The sequence below is a fragment of the Mobula hypostoma genome, chromosome 10 (assembly GCF_963921235.1).
Source record: "Mobula hypostoma chromosome 10, sMobHyp1.1, whole genome shotgun sequence".
Taxonomy (NCBI): Eukaryota; Metazoa; Chordata; class Chondrichthyes; order Myliobatiformes; family Myliobatidae; genus Mobula; species Mobula hypostoma.
The window spans coordinates 38,368,028-38,387,950 of NC_086106.1; the positions used below are offsets into that span (position 1 = coordinate 38,368,028).

Here is a 19,923-nt window from a genome sequence, read left to right on the forward strand (position 1 = left end):
CTGGGTGTTGCACTGGAATCCATGCTGGGGGCCTGGCCACTGGATGTTGCACTGGAATCCGTGCTGGGTTGGAGGCTGGACCCTGAATGCCATAAGACCAACCATAAGACCTAAGAATAGAATTGGCCATTCAACCCATCGAGTCTGCTTCCCCATTCCACCATGGCTGATCCCGGATCCCACTCAACCCCATACACCTGACTTCTTGCCATTTCCTCTGATGCCCTGATCAATCAGGAAACTAGCAACTTCTTTAAATATACCCACGAACTTGGCCTCCACTGCAGTCTGTGGCAGAGCATTCCACAGATTCACTACTCTCTGGCTAAAAAACAATTCGTCCTTATTTCTGTTCTAAGAGGTCCCCCCTCAATTTCGAGGCTATTCCCTCTAGTTCTGGATACCTCCACTGTAGGAAACATCCCCTCCACATCATACCCTCTCTCATCCTTCCAACATTTGGTAGGTTTCAATGAGATCACCCACATTCTTCTAAATTCCAATGAGTACAGGCCCAAAGCTGCCAAACGCTCCTCTTACGTTGACCACTTCAGTCCCGGAATCAACCTCGTGAACCTCCGCTGGACTCTCTCCAATGACAACAAACCCTTACTGAGATATAGAGCCCAAAACTCTAAGAGACAATACTCTAAGTGCAGCCTGACTAGTATTTATAAAGGCTCAACATTATCTCCTAGCTTTTATATTCTATTCTCCTTGAAATAAATGACAACATTGCATTTGCCTTCTTTAACACAGACTCAACCTGTAAATTAACCTTCTGGGTGTCTTGCACGAGGAATCCTCAGTCCCTCTGCACCTCTGATGTTTGAATCTTCTCCCCATTTAGATCATAGTCTGCACTATTGTTCCTTTTACTAAAATGCATTATCATACATTTCCCAACACTGCAGTCCATCTGCAACTTTTTTGCCCATTCTTCCAATTTGTCTAAGTCCTGCTGCTATCGCCTTGCTTCCTCAGCACTACCTACCCCCCACCTATTTTCATATCATCTGCAAACTTTGCCACAAAGCCATCAATTCCATTTTCTAAAACATTGAGAAACAATGTGAAAAGTAGCAGTCCCGATACTGACCCCTGAGGAACCCCATTAGTCACTGGCAGCCAACCAGAAAAGGCCTCTTTTATTCCCACTCACTGCCTCCTGCCTGTCAGTCATTCCTCTATCCATGCCAGTATCTTTATGCCATAGGATTTTATCTTGTCAAGCAGCCTCCTGTGTGGCTCCTGATCGAATGCCTTCTGAAAATCCAAGTAAATGACATCCACTACCTCTCCATTGTCCATCCTGCTTGTTACTTCCTCGAAGAACTCTAACAGATTTGTCAGGCAAGATTTCCCTTTACAAACAGGTGACTTTGACTTATTTTATCATTAGTCTCCAAGTACCCTGAAACCTCTTCCTTAATAATAGACTCCAATACTTTCCCAAACACTGAGGTTGGGCTAACTAGCCTATAATTTCCTTTCTTTTGCCTTCCTCCCTCCTTAAAGAGTGGAGTGACATTTGCAGTTTTCCAGTCCTCCGGAACCATGCCAGAATCAACAGAATCTTGAAAGATCATGACCAATGCATTCGTTATCTCTTCAGCAACCTGTCTCTTGGACTCTGGGATGTAGTCCATTTGGCCCAGGTGATTTATCCACCTTAAGACCTTTGAGTTTGCCTAGCACTTTTTCCTTTGTAATAACAATGGCACTCACTCCTGCTCTCTGACGTAACCTCTGCCACACTGCTACTGTCTTCCACAGTAAAGACAGATGGAAAGTACTCAATAAGTGCATCTGCCATTTCTTTGTCCCCCATTACTACCTCACCAGCATCATTTTCCAGTGGTCTGATATCAACTATCACCTCCCTTTTTACTCTTTATATAACTGAAAAAAAACTGCTTTATATTATTGGCTAGTTTGCTCTCATATTTCATCTTTTCCCTTCTTATGGCTTTTTTCAGTTGCCTTTTGTTGTATTTTAAAAGCTTCCCAATCACGTGTACTACCTTATATACCCTTTCCTTGTCAGCCACGGCTACCTACCCCTGCCATTTGAGAACATCTTCCTCAAGGACATACCTATCCTGCACCTTGTGAGCTATTCCCAGAAACTTCAGCCATCTCTGCTCTGCCATCATCCCCACCAGTATCCTTCTCCAATCCATCCGGGCAAGCAGGAATCTGTGAATGGTTGGAGACTGGTCCCTGTAGGCCGCACTGGAATCTGTGCTGGGTTGAAGGCTGGCCACTGGATGTTGCACTGGAATCTGCTGGGTGGAGGCTGGCCCCTGGATGCTGCACTGGAATCTGTGCTAGGTGGAGGCTGGCCCCTGCAGGCCACACTGGAATTGTGCTGCATTGGAGGCTGGCCCCTGGATGTTGCACTGGAATCTGCTGGGTGGAGGCTGGCCCCTGTAGGCCGCACTGGAATCTGTGCTGGGTGGAGGCTGGCCCCTGCAGGCCGCACTGGAATTGTGCTGGGTTGAAGGGCACAATTTGGTAGTGAAGGAGACAGAGAGTGATGCACAGGTTGGACAGTTTTTTTATTTGGAGATACAACACGATAAACAGGCCTTCCAGCCCAACGAGCCTTTGCTGCAAGATTACACCCATGAGACTAATTCCTTTGGGAACTTGTTCTGTTCCCCATCATCCTCTGAGAGGGAAAACCTCACACTCAGATCAGCTTTAAATCTTAAGTCTCTCATCTTAAACATTTACCCTCTATTTTTAGCCTGGGATAAAGATGGTGATTATCTAGGACCCTGTCTGATAAACCTCCAGAAGGTCACTCCCAGCTTCCTTTACTCTCGAGAAAATACTCCCAGTCTCTCCTTGAAACTCAAGCCTTCAATTCCAGTGGTCATTTCCATATGATGTGGAAACCATAGAAAGGGTGCAGAGGAGATTTACAAGGATGTTGCCTGGATTGGGGAGCATGCCTTATGAGAATAGGTTGAGTGAACTCGGCCTTTTCTCCTTGGAGCGACGGAGGATGAGAGGTGACCCGATAGAGGTGTATAAGATGATGACAGGCATTGATCGTGTGGATAGTCAGAGGCTTTTTCTCAGGGCTGAGATGGCTAGCATGAGAGGGCACAGTTTTAAGGTGCTTGGAAGTAGGTACAGAGGAGATGTCAGGGGTAGGTTTTTTACGCAGAGAGTGGTGAGTGTGTGGAATGGGCTGCCGACGACGATGGTGGAGGTGGATACTATAGGGTCTTTTAAGAGACTCCTGGCCAGGTACATGGAGCTCACAAAAATAGAGGTCTATGGATAAGCCTAGTAATTTCTAAGATAAGAACATGTTCGGCACAGCTTTGTGGGCTGAAGGGCCTGTACTGTACTGTAGGTTTTCTATGTTCCAAATAATCTTAATTTGACTTACTATAATTTAGAGATACAGTACGGTAACAGGCCTTCTGGCCTAAGTAGGCCGCACCACCCAATTAAACCCATGTGACCTATTACCATAGAACCATAGAAACTACAGCACAGAAACAGGCCTTTTGGCCTTTCTTGGCTGTGCCGAACCATTTTCTGCCTAGTCCCACTGACCTGCACACGGACCATATCCCTCCATACACCTCCCATCCATGTATCTGTCCAATTTATTCTTAAATGTTAAAAAAGAACCCGCATTTACCACCTCGTCTGGTAGCTCATTCCATACTCCCAGCACTCTCTGTGTGAAGAAGCCCCTCCTAATGTTCTCTTTAAACTTCCCCCCCCCACCCTTAACCCATGTCCTCTGGTTTTTTTTCTCCCCTTGCCTCAGTGGAAAAAGCCTGCTTGCATTCACTCTATCTATACCCATCATAATTTTATATACCTCTATCAAATCTCCCCTCGTTCTTCTACGCTCCAGGGAATAAAGTCCTAACCTATTCAACCTTTCTCTGTAACGGAGTTTCTCAAGTCCCGGCAACATCCTTGTAAACCTTCTCTGCACTCTTTCAACCGTATTTATATCCTTCCTGTAATTTGGTGACCAAAACTGAACACAATGCTCCAGATTCGGCCTCACCAATGCCTTATACAACCTCATCATAACATTCCAGCTCTTATACTCAATACTCTGATTAATAAAGGCAAATGTACCAAAAGCTCTCTTTACGACCCTATCTACCTGTGACGCCACTTTTAGGGAATTTTGTATCTGTATTCCCAGATCCCTCTGTTTCACTGCACTCCTCAGTGCCTTACCATTAACCCTATATGTTCTACCTTGGTTTGTCCTTCCAACATGCAATACCTCACACTTGTCTGTATTTGAAGCACCTTCAATTACTCTAAAAGACTGAGGTTTGGTAAAATACTGAAAGGTTTTTATTCGCTATACAATACGACCTCCACAGTGAGTGTCTGCCCCCGGACTGAGGGGGAGGGGCAAGGCGAACACATTTATACAGGACTCTGTGGGAGGAGCCACAGGGGCAGTCAGCAGAGAGGTGTGTCCAGACAGGTAACCAAGTTACAACATATATACATGGTTTACCACAGTATTAAACTCCATCTGCCATTTTTCAGCCCATTTTTCCAGCTGGTCCAAGTCCCTCTGCAGGCTCTGAAAACCTTCCTCACTGTCTACTACACCTCCAATCTTTGTATCATCAGCAAATTTGCTGATCCAATTTACCACATTATCATCTATCATCAGCAAATTTGCTGATCCAATTTACCACATTATCATCATATTAACCTGTACGCCTTTGGGATGTGGGAGAAAAACAGAGCTTCCAAAGGAAATCCATGCAATATCGAGGAGAACATCCAAACTCTAGCAGTGGGAATTGAACCCGTGTTTCTGGCCTGCTAATAGTGTTACGCTAACTGCTACACTACTGACAGAGCAGTGCATTGGCACAGCCGGCAGTGGTGACTGTTTCCCACATGGAGCGATAGGGCTAATATTAGCAGCCACCGAGAGTTGGACCTGGACCAGAGTGGAAATCACCAGCGGGGTGTAAACAACATCGCTGTCCAGAAATGCTGTTGATTCTAGACTGAAGCTTCCTGCACAATACTCAGTGGACAACAGGAAGACAAGGGTGGATCTGAACTCGAAGTGCCACAAGTGAAGTCAGATAGCTCTGGGCCAGCCCTCCAAATAGCATCAGCAAAGCAGTCTCGGTTTATTAACTCGCAGACAACTGACTCATAGGCAAATGGAGACACAGGAGACTGCAGTACACACAATGCTGGAGGAATTCAGCAGTTTAGGCGGCATCCCTGGCGGGGGGGCGGTGTTGGAATAAACAGTTGACGTTTTAGGCCGGACTGGAAAGGAAGGGGGAAGAAGCTGGAGGGGAGGGGGAAAGATTACAAACTGGAAGGTGGTAGGTGAAGCCGGACGAGGGGGTTGGTTGGTGGGTGGTGGGATGCAGTGAGAAGCTGGGAAGGGACAAGGGGAAGAGGTAAAGGGCTGAAGAAGAAGGAATCTGTTCGAAGAGGAGAGTGGCCCATGGGAAAAAGGGAAGGAAGAGGTTCACTGGAGAGAAGTGATGTGATGGGGTGTTGCTCCTTCAACCGGAGCGGCTCAGTATTGCAGCAGTGGAGGAAATGTTGGAATGGAAATGGAAGTAGAACCACTGGGGACGACCCCCTGTTGTGGTGGGCAGAATCTGGAGCAGCAGCGACCTGCTGTAGGAACTCAGGCAGCACATGTGCAGTCAATGTTGCAGGTTGAAAGGGTAATGGGGAGATGGCCAGTGCAAAGAGGTGAGGGGGGACGGGGGGTGGATCCGGGTGAAGAGGGGCTGCAGAAGGAAGGGTGGAGAGAGCAAAGACCCTTCATCTAGACTAATCCATCTTGACCAAAACAATCAACAGTCCATTTTCTTCTTCACATGCTGCCTGACCTGCCAAGCTCCTCCAGCTTTTTGAGTGTGATACTCCGGGTTTCAGCATCTTTAGCGCTTGACGTTCATTATTGCCCGTCTTTCTCAGCCAGTCCCTAAGGGTGGGAGGTGGCTTGCGTCCACTCCGGGTTTGTGGCCTGAGGTCGATGTGGGATATGTTGTGGGGCGGCGGGCATCGGATTGGGTGTGTACCTCGTGAGGTGGTGTGAACCTTCTGTCATCCATTGTCAAGGACCCCCACCATCCAGGCCATGCTCTCTTCTCGCTGCCGCCAATGGGAAGGTGGTACAGGAGCCTTGGGTCCCAAACCATCAGATTCAGGAACAGCTTATTATCCCTGAATCTGAGGGGATAATTTCACTCACCTCAACACTGAATTCCACAACCTGTGGACTGATTCTCTTTCAAGGACTTTACAACCCATGTTCTCAGTATTATTTATTTCTTATTTATCTACTGTTATTATTTTGTTTTTCTTTTTGTATTTGCACAGTTCATCTTCTTTTGCACATTGGTTGTTTGTCAGTCTTTGCTTGTCATGTGCAGTGTGTCACCGATTCTGCTGGGTTTCTTTGTATCTACTGTGAATGCCTGCAAGAAAATGAATCTCAGGGTTTCATATGGTGACATATATGTACTTTGATAATAAATTTACGTTGAGTTGAAATTTTGTTGCTCATAAGAAAGTTCTGCATTTTCCGGATGCACAGATTCAGAGATCTCAGTATCATCAGGTGACGACTCCTCCACAGTGGTGTTGTAGGTAAAGCCGTCGCCTCACGGTGCCAGAGAACAGGACCAACAACACTGGCCATGTGGAGTCTGCACGTTTCCTCTAAGCTGCAGATGAGTGTTAGAATCAGAATCAGAATCAGGTTTAAAATCACCGGCATGTGATGTGAAATTTGTTAACTTGCAATGCATTATCTAGCAGAGAGAGAAAAAAATAATATAATCAATAAACAAGTAAATCAGTTACATATATTGAATAGGTTAAAAAAAAGTGCAAAAACAAAAATACTGTATATTCAAAAAAATTGAGGTAGTGTCCAAAGATTCAATGTCCATTTAGGAATCAGATGGCAGAGGGGAAGAAGCTGTTCCTGAATCGCTGAGTGTGTGCTGTCAGGCTTCTGTACCTCCTACCTGATGGTAACAGTGAGAAAAGGGCATGCCCTGGGTGCTGGAGGTCCTTAATAATGGACGCTGCCTTTCTGAGATACCGCTCCCTAAAGATGTGCTGGGTACTTTGTAGGTTAGTATCCAAGACAGAGCTGACTAGATTTACAACCCTCTGCTGCTTCTTTCAGGGGAAGTTGATGGGAATGTGGGGAGAACAGGGAAATTAGGTTGTTGATGGCCAGCGTAGACTGTGTGGGCCAAAAGGTCTGCGTCTTGGCTCTATAATGATCATACACAGTAGCCACTTTATTAGCTACATTAGTGCAAATATCAAGCAATCTTGTGGCAGCAACTCAATGCGTAAAAGCATGCAGACGTAGTCAAGAAATTCAGTTGTTCACACCAAATATCAGAATGGGAAAGAAATGTGACTTCAGTAACTTTGACCATGGAATGATTGCTGGTGCCAGATGGGGTGATTTGAGTATCTCAGAGACTGCTGATCTTCTGGGACTTTCATACACAACAGTCTCAGGAGTTTACAGAAGTAGCTTAAGGAAGTAGCCCAAGAAATAGTGGATGCATTAGTGATAATTTTTCAAAACTCGTTAGATTCTGGACTAGTTCCTGAGGATTGGAGGGTGGCTAATGTAACCCCAATTTTTAAAAAAGGAGGGAGAGAGAAACCGGGGAATTATAGACCGGTTAGCCTAACGTCGGTGGTGGGGAAACTGCTGGAGTCAGTTATCAAGGATGTGATAACAGCACATTTGGAAAGCGGTGAAATGATCGGACAAAGTCAGCATGGATTTGTGAAAGGAAAATCATGTCTGACGAATCTCATAGAATTTTTTGAGGATGTAACTAGTAGAGTGGATAGGGGAGAACCAGTGGATGTGGTATATTTGGATTTTCAAAAGGCTTTTGACAAGGTTCCACACAGGAGATTAGTGTGCAAACTTAAAGCACATGGTATTGGGGGTAAGGTATTGGTGTGGGTGGAGAATTGGTTAGCAGACAGGAAGCAAAGAGTGGGAATAAACGGGACCTTTTCAGAATGGCAGGCGGTGACTAGTGGGGTACCGCAAGGCTCAGTGCTGGGACCCCAGTTGTTTACAATATATATTAATGACTTGGATGAGGGAATTAAATGCAGCATCTCCAAGTTTGCAGATGACACGAAGCTGGGTGGCAGTGTTAGCAGTGAGGAGGATGCTAAGAGGATGCAGGGTGACTTGGATAGGTTGGGTGAGTGGGCAAACTCATGGCAGATGCAATTTAATGTGGATAAATGTGAAGTTATCCACTTTGGTGGCAAAAATAGGAAAACAGATTATTATCTGAATGGTGGCCGATTAGGAAACTGGGAGGTGCAACGAGACCTGGGTGTCATTATACACCAGTCATTGAAAGTGGGCATGCAGGTACAGCAGGCGGTGAAAAAGGCGAATGGTATGCTGGCATTTATAGCGAGAGGATTCGAGTACAGGAGCAGGGAGGTACTACTGCAGTTGTACAAGGCCTTGGTGAGACCACACCTGGAGTATTGTGTGCAGTTTTGGTCCCCTAATCTGAGGAAAGACATCTTTGCCATAGAGGGAGTACAAAGAAGGTTCACCAGATTGATTCCTGGGATGGCAGGACTTTCATATGAAGAAAGACTGGATGAACTGGACTTGTACTCGTTGGAATTTAGAAGATTGAGGGGGGATCTGATTGAAATGTATAAGATCCTAAAGGGATTGGACAGGCTAGATGCAGGAAGATTGTTCCCGATGTTGGGGAAGTCCAGAACGAGGGGTCACAGTTTGAGGATAGAGAGGAAGCCTTTTAGGACCGAGATTAGGAAAAACTTCTTCACACAGAGAGTGGTGAATCTGTGGAATTCTCTGCCACAGCAAACTGTTGAGGCCAGTTCATTGACTATGTTTAAGAGGGAGTTAGATATGGCCCTTGTGGCTACGGGGATCAGGGGGTATGGAGGGAAGGCTGGGGCGGGGTTCTGAGTTGGATGATCAGCCATGATCATAATAAATGGCGGTGCAGGCTCGAAGGGCCGAATGGCCTACTCCTGCACCTAATTTCTATGTTTCTATGTTTCTATGAAACAAAATATCCTGCAGTTCTGTGGCCGAAAATGCCTTGTCAGTAAGAGAGAATGGCCAGACAGGTTCAAGCTGACAGGAAAGTGACAATAATTCCAAGAACCACGTGTAAGAAAACTGGTGTGAAGAAGAGCATCTCTGAATGCACAAAACATCAAACCTTGAAGTGCATGGCACAGCAGCAGAAAACCACCAACGTACACTGTGGCCACTTTATTATATATAATAAAGTATCTACATAATTATGTATAATAGGAGGTACCTATTAAAATGGCCACTGAATTATTTTAGACAGTTTGCATTGCAACTAAAGCAGTTGTATGAAAATCTAATTGTAAAATAAAAATAAACATTAAAATAAAATTAAAATCTCCCATATTGTTGGGAATTGTTCACAGTTTTTGGGATGTGCTTGTGTGTTTTCTGGTAATGCTTAATTTCCCTTCATCCTTCAGAGTGTAAGGCATGGACAGTGAGCCAACAGCTAAGGAAATCACTAATTACGAGCTAAGTTTAGCCGCATGGAAAATAAACCATCACCTTTCCCATCAGAACTCAGACCGGGGTAGATACGGAAGTTGGCACCTATTCCTAGGGAAAGTCATATTTAGCTAATTTAATCATTAAACACAAATACACCTCCTTTGGAGATTGAGATAGAAGATTGGACAAAAATAGCTTGCATGTGATATAACAAATATTAACATGGAAAGAAAGATTTATATCTCAAAGTGCTCTGTTGCCAACGAAATCCCTGTAAAGGAAATACAACATTCAAATTGTGCACAGCCTGCTCCCATGGAGCAACATGGTCTAATGTGGATTTTTTGAGGGTAGGATCACAATGATCTTACCCTAGATAGTTGAGGAAGCCTGGATTGACCTCCTCAAGACACCAACTCCAACAATATTTGCAGTCATTGGCTGGACGGATGTAATGGAAGCAAAATATAATGCTAAGGCATGGGTCAGACTACACTTAGAATATTGTGAGTAGCTTGGGGCCACATGTCTAAGAAAGGATGTGTTGGCGTTGGAGAGGGCCCGGTGGAGGTTCATGAGAATAATCCTGGGAATGAAAGTGTTAACTCCTGAGGAGAATTTGATGGCTCTGGGTCTGTACTCACTGGAGTTCAGGGAGAATGAGGAGGGATCTCATCGAAAACTATTGAACGTTGGAAGACCCAGATGGAGTGGACGTAGAGAGGGTGTTTGCTATAGTGGGTGGAGTCCAGAACGAGAGGGCACAGCCTCAGAATACAAGGACATCCCTTTAGAACAGAGTTGAAAAGGAATTTCTTCAGACCGAGGGTGATGAATCTGTGAAATTCACTGCCACAGATGGCTGTGGAGGTTAAGTCATTGGGTGTACTTAAAGTGGACGTTGATAGGTTCTTGATTAATAAGGATGTCAAAAGCAGTAAAATGGGGTTGAGAGAGATAACAAATAACCCATGATGGAATGGAGGAGCAGACTCGATGGGCCGAATGGCTTAATCTGCTCTTATGTCTTATGGTCTAATAAACGTGCCCAAAATATTTTGGACAATGTACCAAGGAACCACAAGAAATGGAAGGATTATGACTCAATTTTGAACTAAGAGGCAATGAAAATGGAATACCATGCAAGAACATTTCAGAGAAAAACCAATTCCACAACAGGAAGCAACACTTACAGGGAGCTCTCACATTTCAGAAAATCTGCTTCTGTTTGAGTGAATCAGTTGACATGGAATTAAAGTATCCACATGGGAAAACTGCCATGACACACAGGAAATGATGTCCTGCAGGATGTGATGTCACCATGAGACTGTGACTGAAAGAGGCAAAAACTAACAATGGAGTTTCATTGATGGTAGTGATGGAAATGTTAGTGTGGTCTGAGTTTTTAAAAAATGTATGTGGATTGTATAGAGATGATGTCCTGCTGGATTTAATGAAGTGCTGTCTACATATATCTACTAATAAATTAAAGCCCAATAAAACAACCCCTATTTTATACAATTTTTCCCATTATTGTTTAACATCCATAAGACCATAAGACATCGGAGCAGAATTAGGCCATTCAGCCCATTGAGTCTGCTCTGCCATTCCATCATGGCTGATTTATTTTCCCTCTCAACCCCAACCCCATTCTCCTGCCTTCTCCCAAATACCCTTTGAGACCCTTAGGTACTTGTCACCCTCTGCCTAATGTATACTGTTTTCATCACCTTATAGATGCATAAGTACATCATAGAAACAGGCCTTTTTATGCAAGTGACGAATTCTCTCTTTTGAGACAGTGACCCCTGGTTCTACACACCCCAGTTTTTTCTCTCTGTTCAGGCTTGGAAAGTTCGAGGTACTGGCATAGCCAAGCATGCCAATTTCTGAATGGCTAGGGACTTTCAGACTATTTTGAAAAACGATCCTGGAGAGATAGTAATAGGGACAAGGAAATGGACAAATTGAATAAGTATTTTGCATTACTCTTCACTGTAGAAGACACTAGCAGTGAGGTGAAAATTCCACGTGTCAGGGACCATGAGGTGTGTGAAGTTACCATAACTAGAGAGAAGGTTCTTGGGAAACTGAAAAGTCTGAAGGTAGAAAAGTCTCCTGGACCAGATGATGTACACCCCAGGGTTCTGAAAGCGGTAGCTGAAGGGATCGTGGAGGCATTAGTAATGATATTTCAGGAATTACTAGATTATGGAATGGTTCCGGAAGACTGGAAAATTGCAAATGTCACTCCACTCTTCATGGTTCTGCACACCCCAGTGAGAGAGGTTGGAGGTGGTGTGATGGAAACCATCTTCCTTGCACCAATAGTCAACAGCCATAGGGATTCTGGGAACTTCATTCTCCTAACCAAAAGGACTCTGGCTTATGGAAGCAGTCAACACATTTAGAAAGATCTTTATTTAAATGTTGATATTATATGGATTTTACATTAAAGATTTATACAGTCTCAGTGGTTGAAAGTCACAGCGTTTCTCCCTGGATCTCCTTCACAATCGAGAGCAGGGATCCAGTGTTTGGTCACTCCCATTATCCTTTTCCTGGATCCGATTCGGAAGCTTTGTATTTTTGTGGCTTGCAGGCTGCCTGGTTCCTGACACAGGGTTCTCTTGTGGGTTCTAAGTTAAGTACAAAACTAGGAATATTGTACCCTAATCTGACTCCCAATCCTACAGGAATGCATTGGATGGGTTTTCTTTGTCTGTCCAATACCACCTCTCCCCTCTTTGCACTGGAATTTACAGTGCTATAATTTCTATTCTATACAGGCCCATTTATTTCCAGACTGGGATCTTCCTGTGTGTGGTTGTACGTCAGCTATATCTCTGCGACTGCTGGGACCTTCCATTATAATCAAAACTGCATTTCCCCGCTCATCACAAGCAATCAATGAAGGGGGAGGGGGAGGTTTGAGTTCACTCTTCAAGAGGTGATCCGGTCTATGACCTCAGTATATATTTTTCAAGATTAGCTTCGTCTGTCACAGGTACATCGAAACATGCAGTGAAGTGCATCATTTGCATTGTTTATGCACTGCGGACAACTTGCAATTGACACATGATTTTGGTGCAAACATAGCATGCCTAACTCTAACCCATTTGTCTTTGGAATGTGGGAGGAAACCAAGGCGGTCACGGAGAGAACATACAACCTCCTTGCAGACAGCTGTCGCGAGGCCCTGCTAGTTGGGTTTCCCAAAAACGTGGGGTACAGCAGGCAGTGTGTTCCAGTTCCAGAGGAGAAAGGGAAGAAGGAGAGGTGACTGAAAATCCAGGATATTTCGAGCGCAGCAGAAGCCCTGGGGCTGAAGTGCTCTTCTCATCCCAGTTCGGACACGTGAAGCACCTTCTGATGCGTCCCTCCCAGATGCTGGTGATCACAGCCTCTTCCCCACCATTCGTCCAGTTCCTGCTCCTTTCCTCCCTCGCCCCTTCCACTTGCCCAACCCCTCAGCCACCGCACCCCACCCCACCCCACAGGTCACCTGCCACGGATGGCATACAGCCAGTGAGCCATGCAGCCGGAGACAGAGCTCTCCCTGAAGCAACGGGCCTCGGCTGCCTCATCTATTTCACTGAAGAGCACCCTGTCCTGGGGAGGCTCAAGTCCGCTGTCCTGGCTGTTGAGCTCCTGCACTGTCTCCAGGATTGAGTGTCGATCAGAGGAACTCAAGTCTCCTCTCATATGCAGCACTGCGGAGATGTGACCCTTCCTGAGGGAACAAGAACAAGGGCACATCAGAAACAGGACTGCACGGATAATTGAGCTGGTGGCTATTTAAAGCTTTATATTACCATAATCTCACTGTAAATATAACCATATAACATATAACTATATAACAATTAAGGCACGGAAACAGGCCATCTCGGCCCTTCTAGTCCATGCCGAACTCTTACTCTCACCTAGTCCCATCGACCTGCACTCAGCCCATAACCCTCCATTCCTTTCCTGTCCATATATCTATCCAATTTAACTTTAAACGACAACATCGAACCCGCCTCAACCACTTCTGCTGGAAGCTCGTTCCACACAGCTACCACTTTCTGAGTAAACAAGTTCCCCCTCATGTTACCCCTAAACTTTTGCCCTTTAACTCTCAACTCATGTCCTCTTGTTTGAATCTCCCCCACTCTCAATGGAAAAAGCCTATCCACGTCAACTCTATCTATCTCCCTCATAATTTTAAACACCTCTATCAAGTCCCCTCTCAACCTTCTATGCTCCAAAGAATAAAGATCCAACTTGTTCAACCTTTCTCTGTAACTTAGGAGATGAAACCCAGGCAACATTTTAGTAAATCTCCTCTGTACTCTCAATTTTATTGACATCTTTCCTATAATTCGGTGACCAGAACTGTACACAATACTCCAAATTTGACCTTACCAATGCCTTATAAAATTTCAACATTACATCCCAACTCCTATACTCAATGCTCTGATTAATAAAAGCCAGCATACCAAAAGCCAAAAAATAATTGGCCATGTTTGTATTTCTCTATTTGTAAGCCAACTTCCTCTTCCCAGTCTTTTCAGTCCAGTTCCCACCCCACAACAATTCTAGTTTAAACTCTCCCCAGTAGCCTTAGCAAACCTCCCTGCCAGGATACTGGTCCCCCTGGGTTTCAAGTGCAACCTGTCCTTTTTGTACAAGTCACACCTATCCCAGAGGAGGTCCCAATGACCCAGAAATCTGAATCCCTGCCCCAGCTCCAATCCCTCAGCCACGTATTTATCCACCACCTCATTCTATTCCTATTCTCACTGTCGCATGGTACAGGCAGTAATTCCGAGATTACTACCTTTGCGGTCCTGCTTCTCAACTTCCTTCCTAACTCTCTGTAGTCTTTTTTCAGGACCTCTTCCCTTTTCCTACCTCTGTCATTGGTACCAATATGTACCACGACCTCTGGCTGTTCTCTTTCCCACTGCAGGATATCTTGGATGCAATCTGAAACATCCTGGACCCTGGCACCTGGGAGGCAAATGACCATCTGAGTTTCTTTCCTGCGTCCACAGAATCGCCTGTCTGACTCCCTAACTATAGAGTCCCCTATCACTGCTGCCATCCTCTTCCTTTCCCTACCCTTCTGAGCCACAGGGCCAGACTCTGTGCCAGAGGCACGGCCACTGTTGCTTCCCCCAGGCAAGCTGTCCCCCCCCCCAACAGTACTCAAACAAGAGTACTTATTGTCAAAGGGATACAGCCACTGGGGTACTCTCTAGTACCTGACTCTTCCCCTTCCCCCTCCTGACTGTGACCCACTTATCTGTCTCCCGTCACTCCAATGTGACCACCTGCCTATAACTCCTCTCTATCCCCTCCTCGTTCTCCCTGACCAGACGAAGGTCATCGAGCTGCAGCTCCAGTTCCCTAACTCAGTCTCTCAAGAACTGCAGCTCAACACACCGGGTGCAGATATGGCTGTCCGGGAGGCTGGGAGACTCCAGGACCTCCCACATCTGACACCGAGCACAAAAAACTGGCCTCGCACATATATTTCCTCCTTTCCGCAAATAACGCTGGTAAACCTACCCCGCCTCGTCCCGTTACCGCCTAAGCCCGTTGAGCCAAAGCCGTCTCACTCTGTGTCCTCTCCGAACGCTGCCCACTGCACATGGTGGTCTTCTTTTTAAACCTTTCGTGCTCTACTGGCTGACGTCACACACCCGCGCAGTCCTGCCTCTCTCTTACACCCAGTGGTAAAAACTGCCTTTGCTCCGGAAAATCAGCCATTCACTTGCAGCCTTCTTGCTCCAAATCACAAATAGAGAAAGCTTGGAGACAGTGCGAGAGGGAGGATAGGCAGGTGATAGAGAAGGGATGCGCTCAGACTGAAGGTTTGAGATGTGTCTGTTTTAACGCAAGGAGGATTGTGAACAAAGCGGATGAGCTTAGAGCATGGATCAGTACTTGGAGATATGATGTGGTGGCCATTACAGAGACTTGGATGGCTCAGGGATAAGAATGGTTACTTCAAGTGCCGGGTTTTAGATGTTTCAGAAAGGACAGGGAGAGAGGCTGATGAGATAGGGGTGTGGCACTGCTGATCAGAGATAGTGTCACGGCTGCAGAAAAGGTGGACATCATGGAGAGATTGTCTACAAAGTCTCTGGGGGTGGAGGTTAGGAACAGGAAGGGGTCAATAACTCTACTGGGTGTTTTTCATAGGCTGCCCAATGGTACAGGGATATTGAGGAGCAGATAGGGAGACAGATCCTGGAAAAGTGTAATAATAACAGAGTTGTCATGATGGGAGATTTTAATTTCCCAAATATCAATTGGCATCTCCCTAGAGCAAGGGGTTTAGATGGGGTGGAGTTTGTTAGGTGTGTTCAGGAAGGTTTCTTGACACAATAAATAGATAAGCCTACAAGAGGAGAGGCTGTACTTGATCTGGTATTGGGAAATGAACCTGGTCAGGTGTCATATCTCTCAGTGGAGAACATTTTAGAGATAATGATCATAATTCTATCTCCTTTACAATAGCATTGAAGACAGATAGGAACAGACAAGTTAGAAAAATGTTTAATTGGAGTAAGGGGAATTATGAGGCTATTAGGTAGGAAATTGGAGGCTTAAATTGGAAACAGACATTCTCAGGGAAAAGTATGGAAGAAATGTGCCAAATATTCAGGGGATATTTGTGTGGAGTTCTGCATAGGTACATTCCAATGAGACGGAAGCTATGGTAGGGTACAGGAACCGTGGTGTACAAAGGCTGTAATAAATCTAGTCAAGAAGAAAAGAAAAGCTTACAAAAGGTTCAGAGAGCTAGGTAATGTTAGTGATCTAGAAGAATATAAGGCTAATAGGAAGGAGATTAAGAAGGAAATTAGACGAGCCAGAAGGGGCCATGAGAAGGCCTTGGCGGGCCGTATTAAGGAAAACCCCAAGGCATTCTACAAGTTTGTGAAGAGCAAGAGGATAAGATGTGAAAGAATAGGACCTATCAAGTGTGACAGTAGGAAAGTGTGTATGGAATTGGAGGAAATAGCAGAGGTACTTAATGAATACTTTACTTCAGTATTCACTATGGAAAAGGATCTTGGTGATTTGCACCAAGCAGCGGACTGAAAAGCTTGAGCATGTAGATATTAAGAAAGAGGATGTGCTGGAGCTTTTGGAAAGCATCAAGTTGGATAAGTCACCGGAACTGGATGAAATGTACCCCAGGCCACTGTGGGAGGCGAGGGAGGAGATTGCTGAGCCTCTGGCACTGATCTTTGCATCATCAATGGGGACAAGGGAGGTTCCGGAGGATTGGAGGGTTGCCGATTTTGTTCCTTTATTCAAGAAAGGGAGTAGAGCTAGCCCAGAAAATTATAGACCGGTGAGTCTTACTTCAGTGGTTGGTAAGTTGATGGAGAAGATCCTGAGATGCAGGATTTATAAACATTTGGAAAGGCATAATATGATTAGGAGTAGTCAGCATGGCTTTGTCAAGGGCAGGTCATGCCTTATGAGCCTGACTGAATTTTTTGAGGATATGACTAAACACACTGATGAAGGAAGAGCAGTAAATGTAGTGTATATGGATTTCAGCGAGGCATTTGTTAAGATACGCCATGCAAGGCTTATTGAGAAATTAAGGAGGCATGGGATCCAAGGGGACATTGCTTTGTGGATCCAGAACTGACTTGCACACAGAAGGCAAAGAATGGTTGTAGACGGGTCATATTCTGCATGTAGGTCAGTCAGCAGTGGAGTGCCTCAGGGATCTGTTCTGGGAACCTTCATGATTTTTATAAATGACCTGGATGAGGAATTGGAGGGATGGGTTGGTAAGTTTGCTGATGACACAAAGGTTGGAGGTGTTGTGGATAGTGTGGAGGTCTGTCAGAGGTTACAGTGGGATATTGATAGGATGCAAAACTGGGCAGAGAAGTGGCAGATGGAGTTCAACCCAGGTAAGTGTGAAGTGGTTCATTTCGGTAGGTCAAATATGATGGCAGAATATAGTATTAATAGTAAGACTCTTGGCAGTGTGGAGGATCAGAGGGATCTTGGGGTCCGAGTTCATAGGATACTCAAAGCATCTGCACAGGTTGACTCTGTGGTTAAGAAGGCATACGGTGCATTGGCCTTCATCAATTGTGGAATTGAATTTAGGAGCTGAGAGGTAATATTGCAGCTATATAGGACACTGGTCAGACCCCACTTGGAGTACTGTGCTCAGTTCTGGTCGCCTCACTACAGGAAGGACGTGGAAACCATAGAAAGGGTGCAGAGGTGATTTACAAGGATGCTACCTGGATTGGGGAGCATGCCTTATCAGAATAGTTTTCTCCTTGGAGCGACGGAGTATGAGAGGTGACCTGATAGAGGTGTATAAAGTGATGAGAGGCATTGATCGTGTGGATAGTCAGAGGCTTTTTCCCAGGGCTGAAATGGTTGCCACAAGAGGACACAGGTTTAAGATGCTGGAGAGTAGGTACAGAGGAGATGTCAGGTGTAAGTTTTTTACTCAGAGAGTGGTGAGGGCATGGAATGGGCTGCTGGGAATGGTGGTGGAGGCAGATACGATAGGGTCTTTTAAGAGATTTTTAGATAGGTACACGGAGCTTACAAAAATAGAGGGCTATAGGTAAGCCTAGTAATTTCTAAGGTAGGGACATGTTCGGCACAACTTTGTGGGCTGAAGGGCCTGTATTGTGCTGTAGGTTTTCTATGTTTCTATGTATTCAAATTAATATTAGCAGAAGAAATTCTGCAGATGCTGGAAATCTTGAGCAACACACCCAGAGTGCTGGAGGAGCTCAGTATTGATGGAGAGGAATAAACAGCTGACATTTCAGGCCGAGACCCTTCTTCAGGACTGGAAAGGAGGGGGGAGAAAGCCAGAATGAGAAGGTGTGAGAAGGGGAAAGAGTACAAGCTGGAAGGCGATAGGTGACACCAGATCAGGGGGAAGGTGGGGGAATTAGGATAAAGTAAAAAGCTGGGACGAAATAGGTGGAAAAGGTAAAGGGTTGAAGACGTCTCCACTGGTCTGGATTGACCACGGATGCTGTGTCCTGGCTGTTTAGATACTCAAGCAAGCCTGGGCAGTATGATATGGAGAGCAAGCTGTTATCCATGCAGCAAGCCCACCCTCTCCATGCATCTGATGAACCCAAAGTAATGACTGACAGAATTTGGCACCAGCAGCATCACAGGGGTTGCCAATCAGTGTTGAACTCAGTGGCCTTAGGGATTCCATCTCTAGATTTTTACCACAAGTTTTATTTTTGAAGACTTCCCCATGAATGGGCAGCAGAAGTTTGAGATCAGAATTTTCCTTCTCGTAGATGAGTTTCCAGCTGTGGCTGAGAAGGTCTCCCCAAAGCAACTGGTTCTAAGACCCTAGTGACCCTCCTTTGCCCCTTCTCCAGACACTAGAAACTGTTCTGCCAGGCTTAGTTACTAAGCCACCCATGAAGTCCAGAGGGTGGACTTGGCTGTCAGAGGCTATCTGAGATGCACCCCATTGGGAGCATTTAATAGTTGTGGGAGCTTGTCCCCACTACCACCCCCAGCTATAACAATGTTAAGGAACCTTTAAAGGGAAAAAGCAGAAGGAATCTAATGGACAATGGAAGCAAGAGAAAGAGGAAATGATAGGCAAGTGAGGAGAAGGGAAGAGGTGAGAGGGAAACCAGAATAAGGAATGGAAGAACAGAGAAGGACAGAATGGAGAGAAGTTTATGTGTTAGAGAAATTGGATTTCATGCCATCAGGTTGGAGGCTAACCAGATGAAATATGAGGTATTTCTCCTCCAACCTGAGCTTGCCCTCATCAGGGCAGTAGAGAGAGAACATAGAAGAGTGCAGCACAGTACAGGCCCTTCAGCCCACAATGTTGTACTGACATTTTGATCTACTCAAAGATCAATCTAACCCTTCATTCTCACAATCTTTTTTTCATCCATGTGCCTATTTAAAAATTTTTATGCTTGTAATGTATCCTCCTCTACCAGCACCGCCACTCTGTAAAAATCCTACCTATGACATCCCTCCCCCACTGTACTTTCATGACTGCTGAGTTCCTCCAGCATTTCGTGTGCATTGCTCTGGATTTCCAGCATCTGCAGATCTCTTGGGTTTATCATCAAAGTTCCAAGTAAATTTATTACTAAACTACATATATATCACCAAATACTACCCTGAAATTCATTTTCTTATAGGCATTCACAGTAAATACAAAAAAAACACAATAGAATTAATGAAAAATGCACACATGGGCAGACAAACAACCAATGTGCAAAAGACTACAAACTATACAAATACAAAAAGAACACAAAATCATAATAATAATAATAATAAATAAATAGGCA

The 19,923-nt window shown here is 45.1% G+C and overlaps 1 protein-coding gene across 4 annotated transcripts in view; it reads right to left on the reverse strand.

Moving 5' to 3' along the window:
• Positions 1 to 4,358: 4,358 nt before the first annotated feature.
• The window catches only part of LOC134352849 (exocyst complex component 3-like), a 93,316-nt gene continuing 77,751 nt past the window's right edge, over positions 4,359 to 19,923 (reverse strand). For all 4 annotated transcript variants that reach the window (XM_063060357.1, XM_063060356.1, XM_063060358.1 and 1 more), the window contains exons 12-13: positions 13,095 to 13,322; positions 4,359 to 6,806 (exon numbers count right to left, since the gene is read on the reverse strand). In XM_063060357.1, the coding sequence (XP_062916427.1) occupies positions 6,803 to 6,806; positions 13,095 to 13,322 (232 nt within the window). In that variant the 3' untranslated portion in view covers positions 4,359 to 6,802. The remainder of the gene's footprint in view (positions 6,807 to 13,094; positions 13,323 to 19,923) is intronic.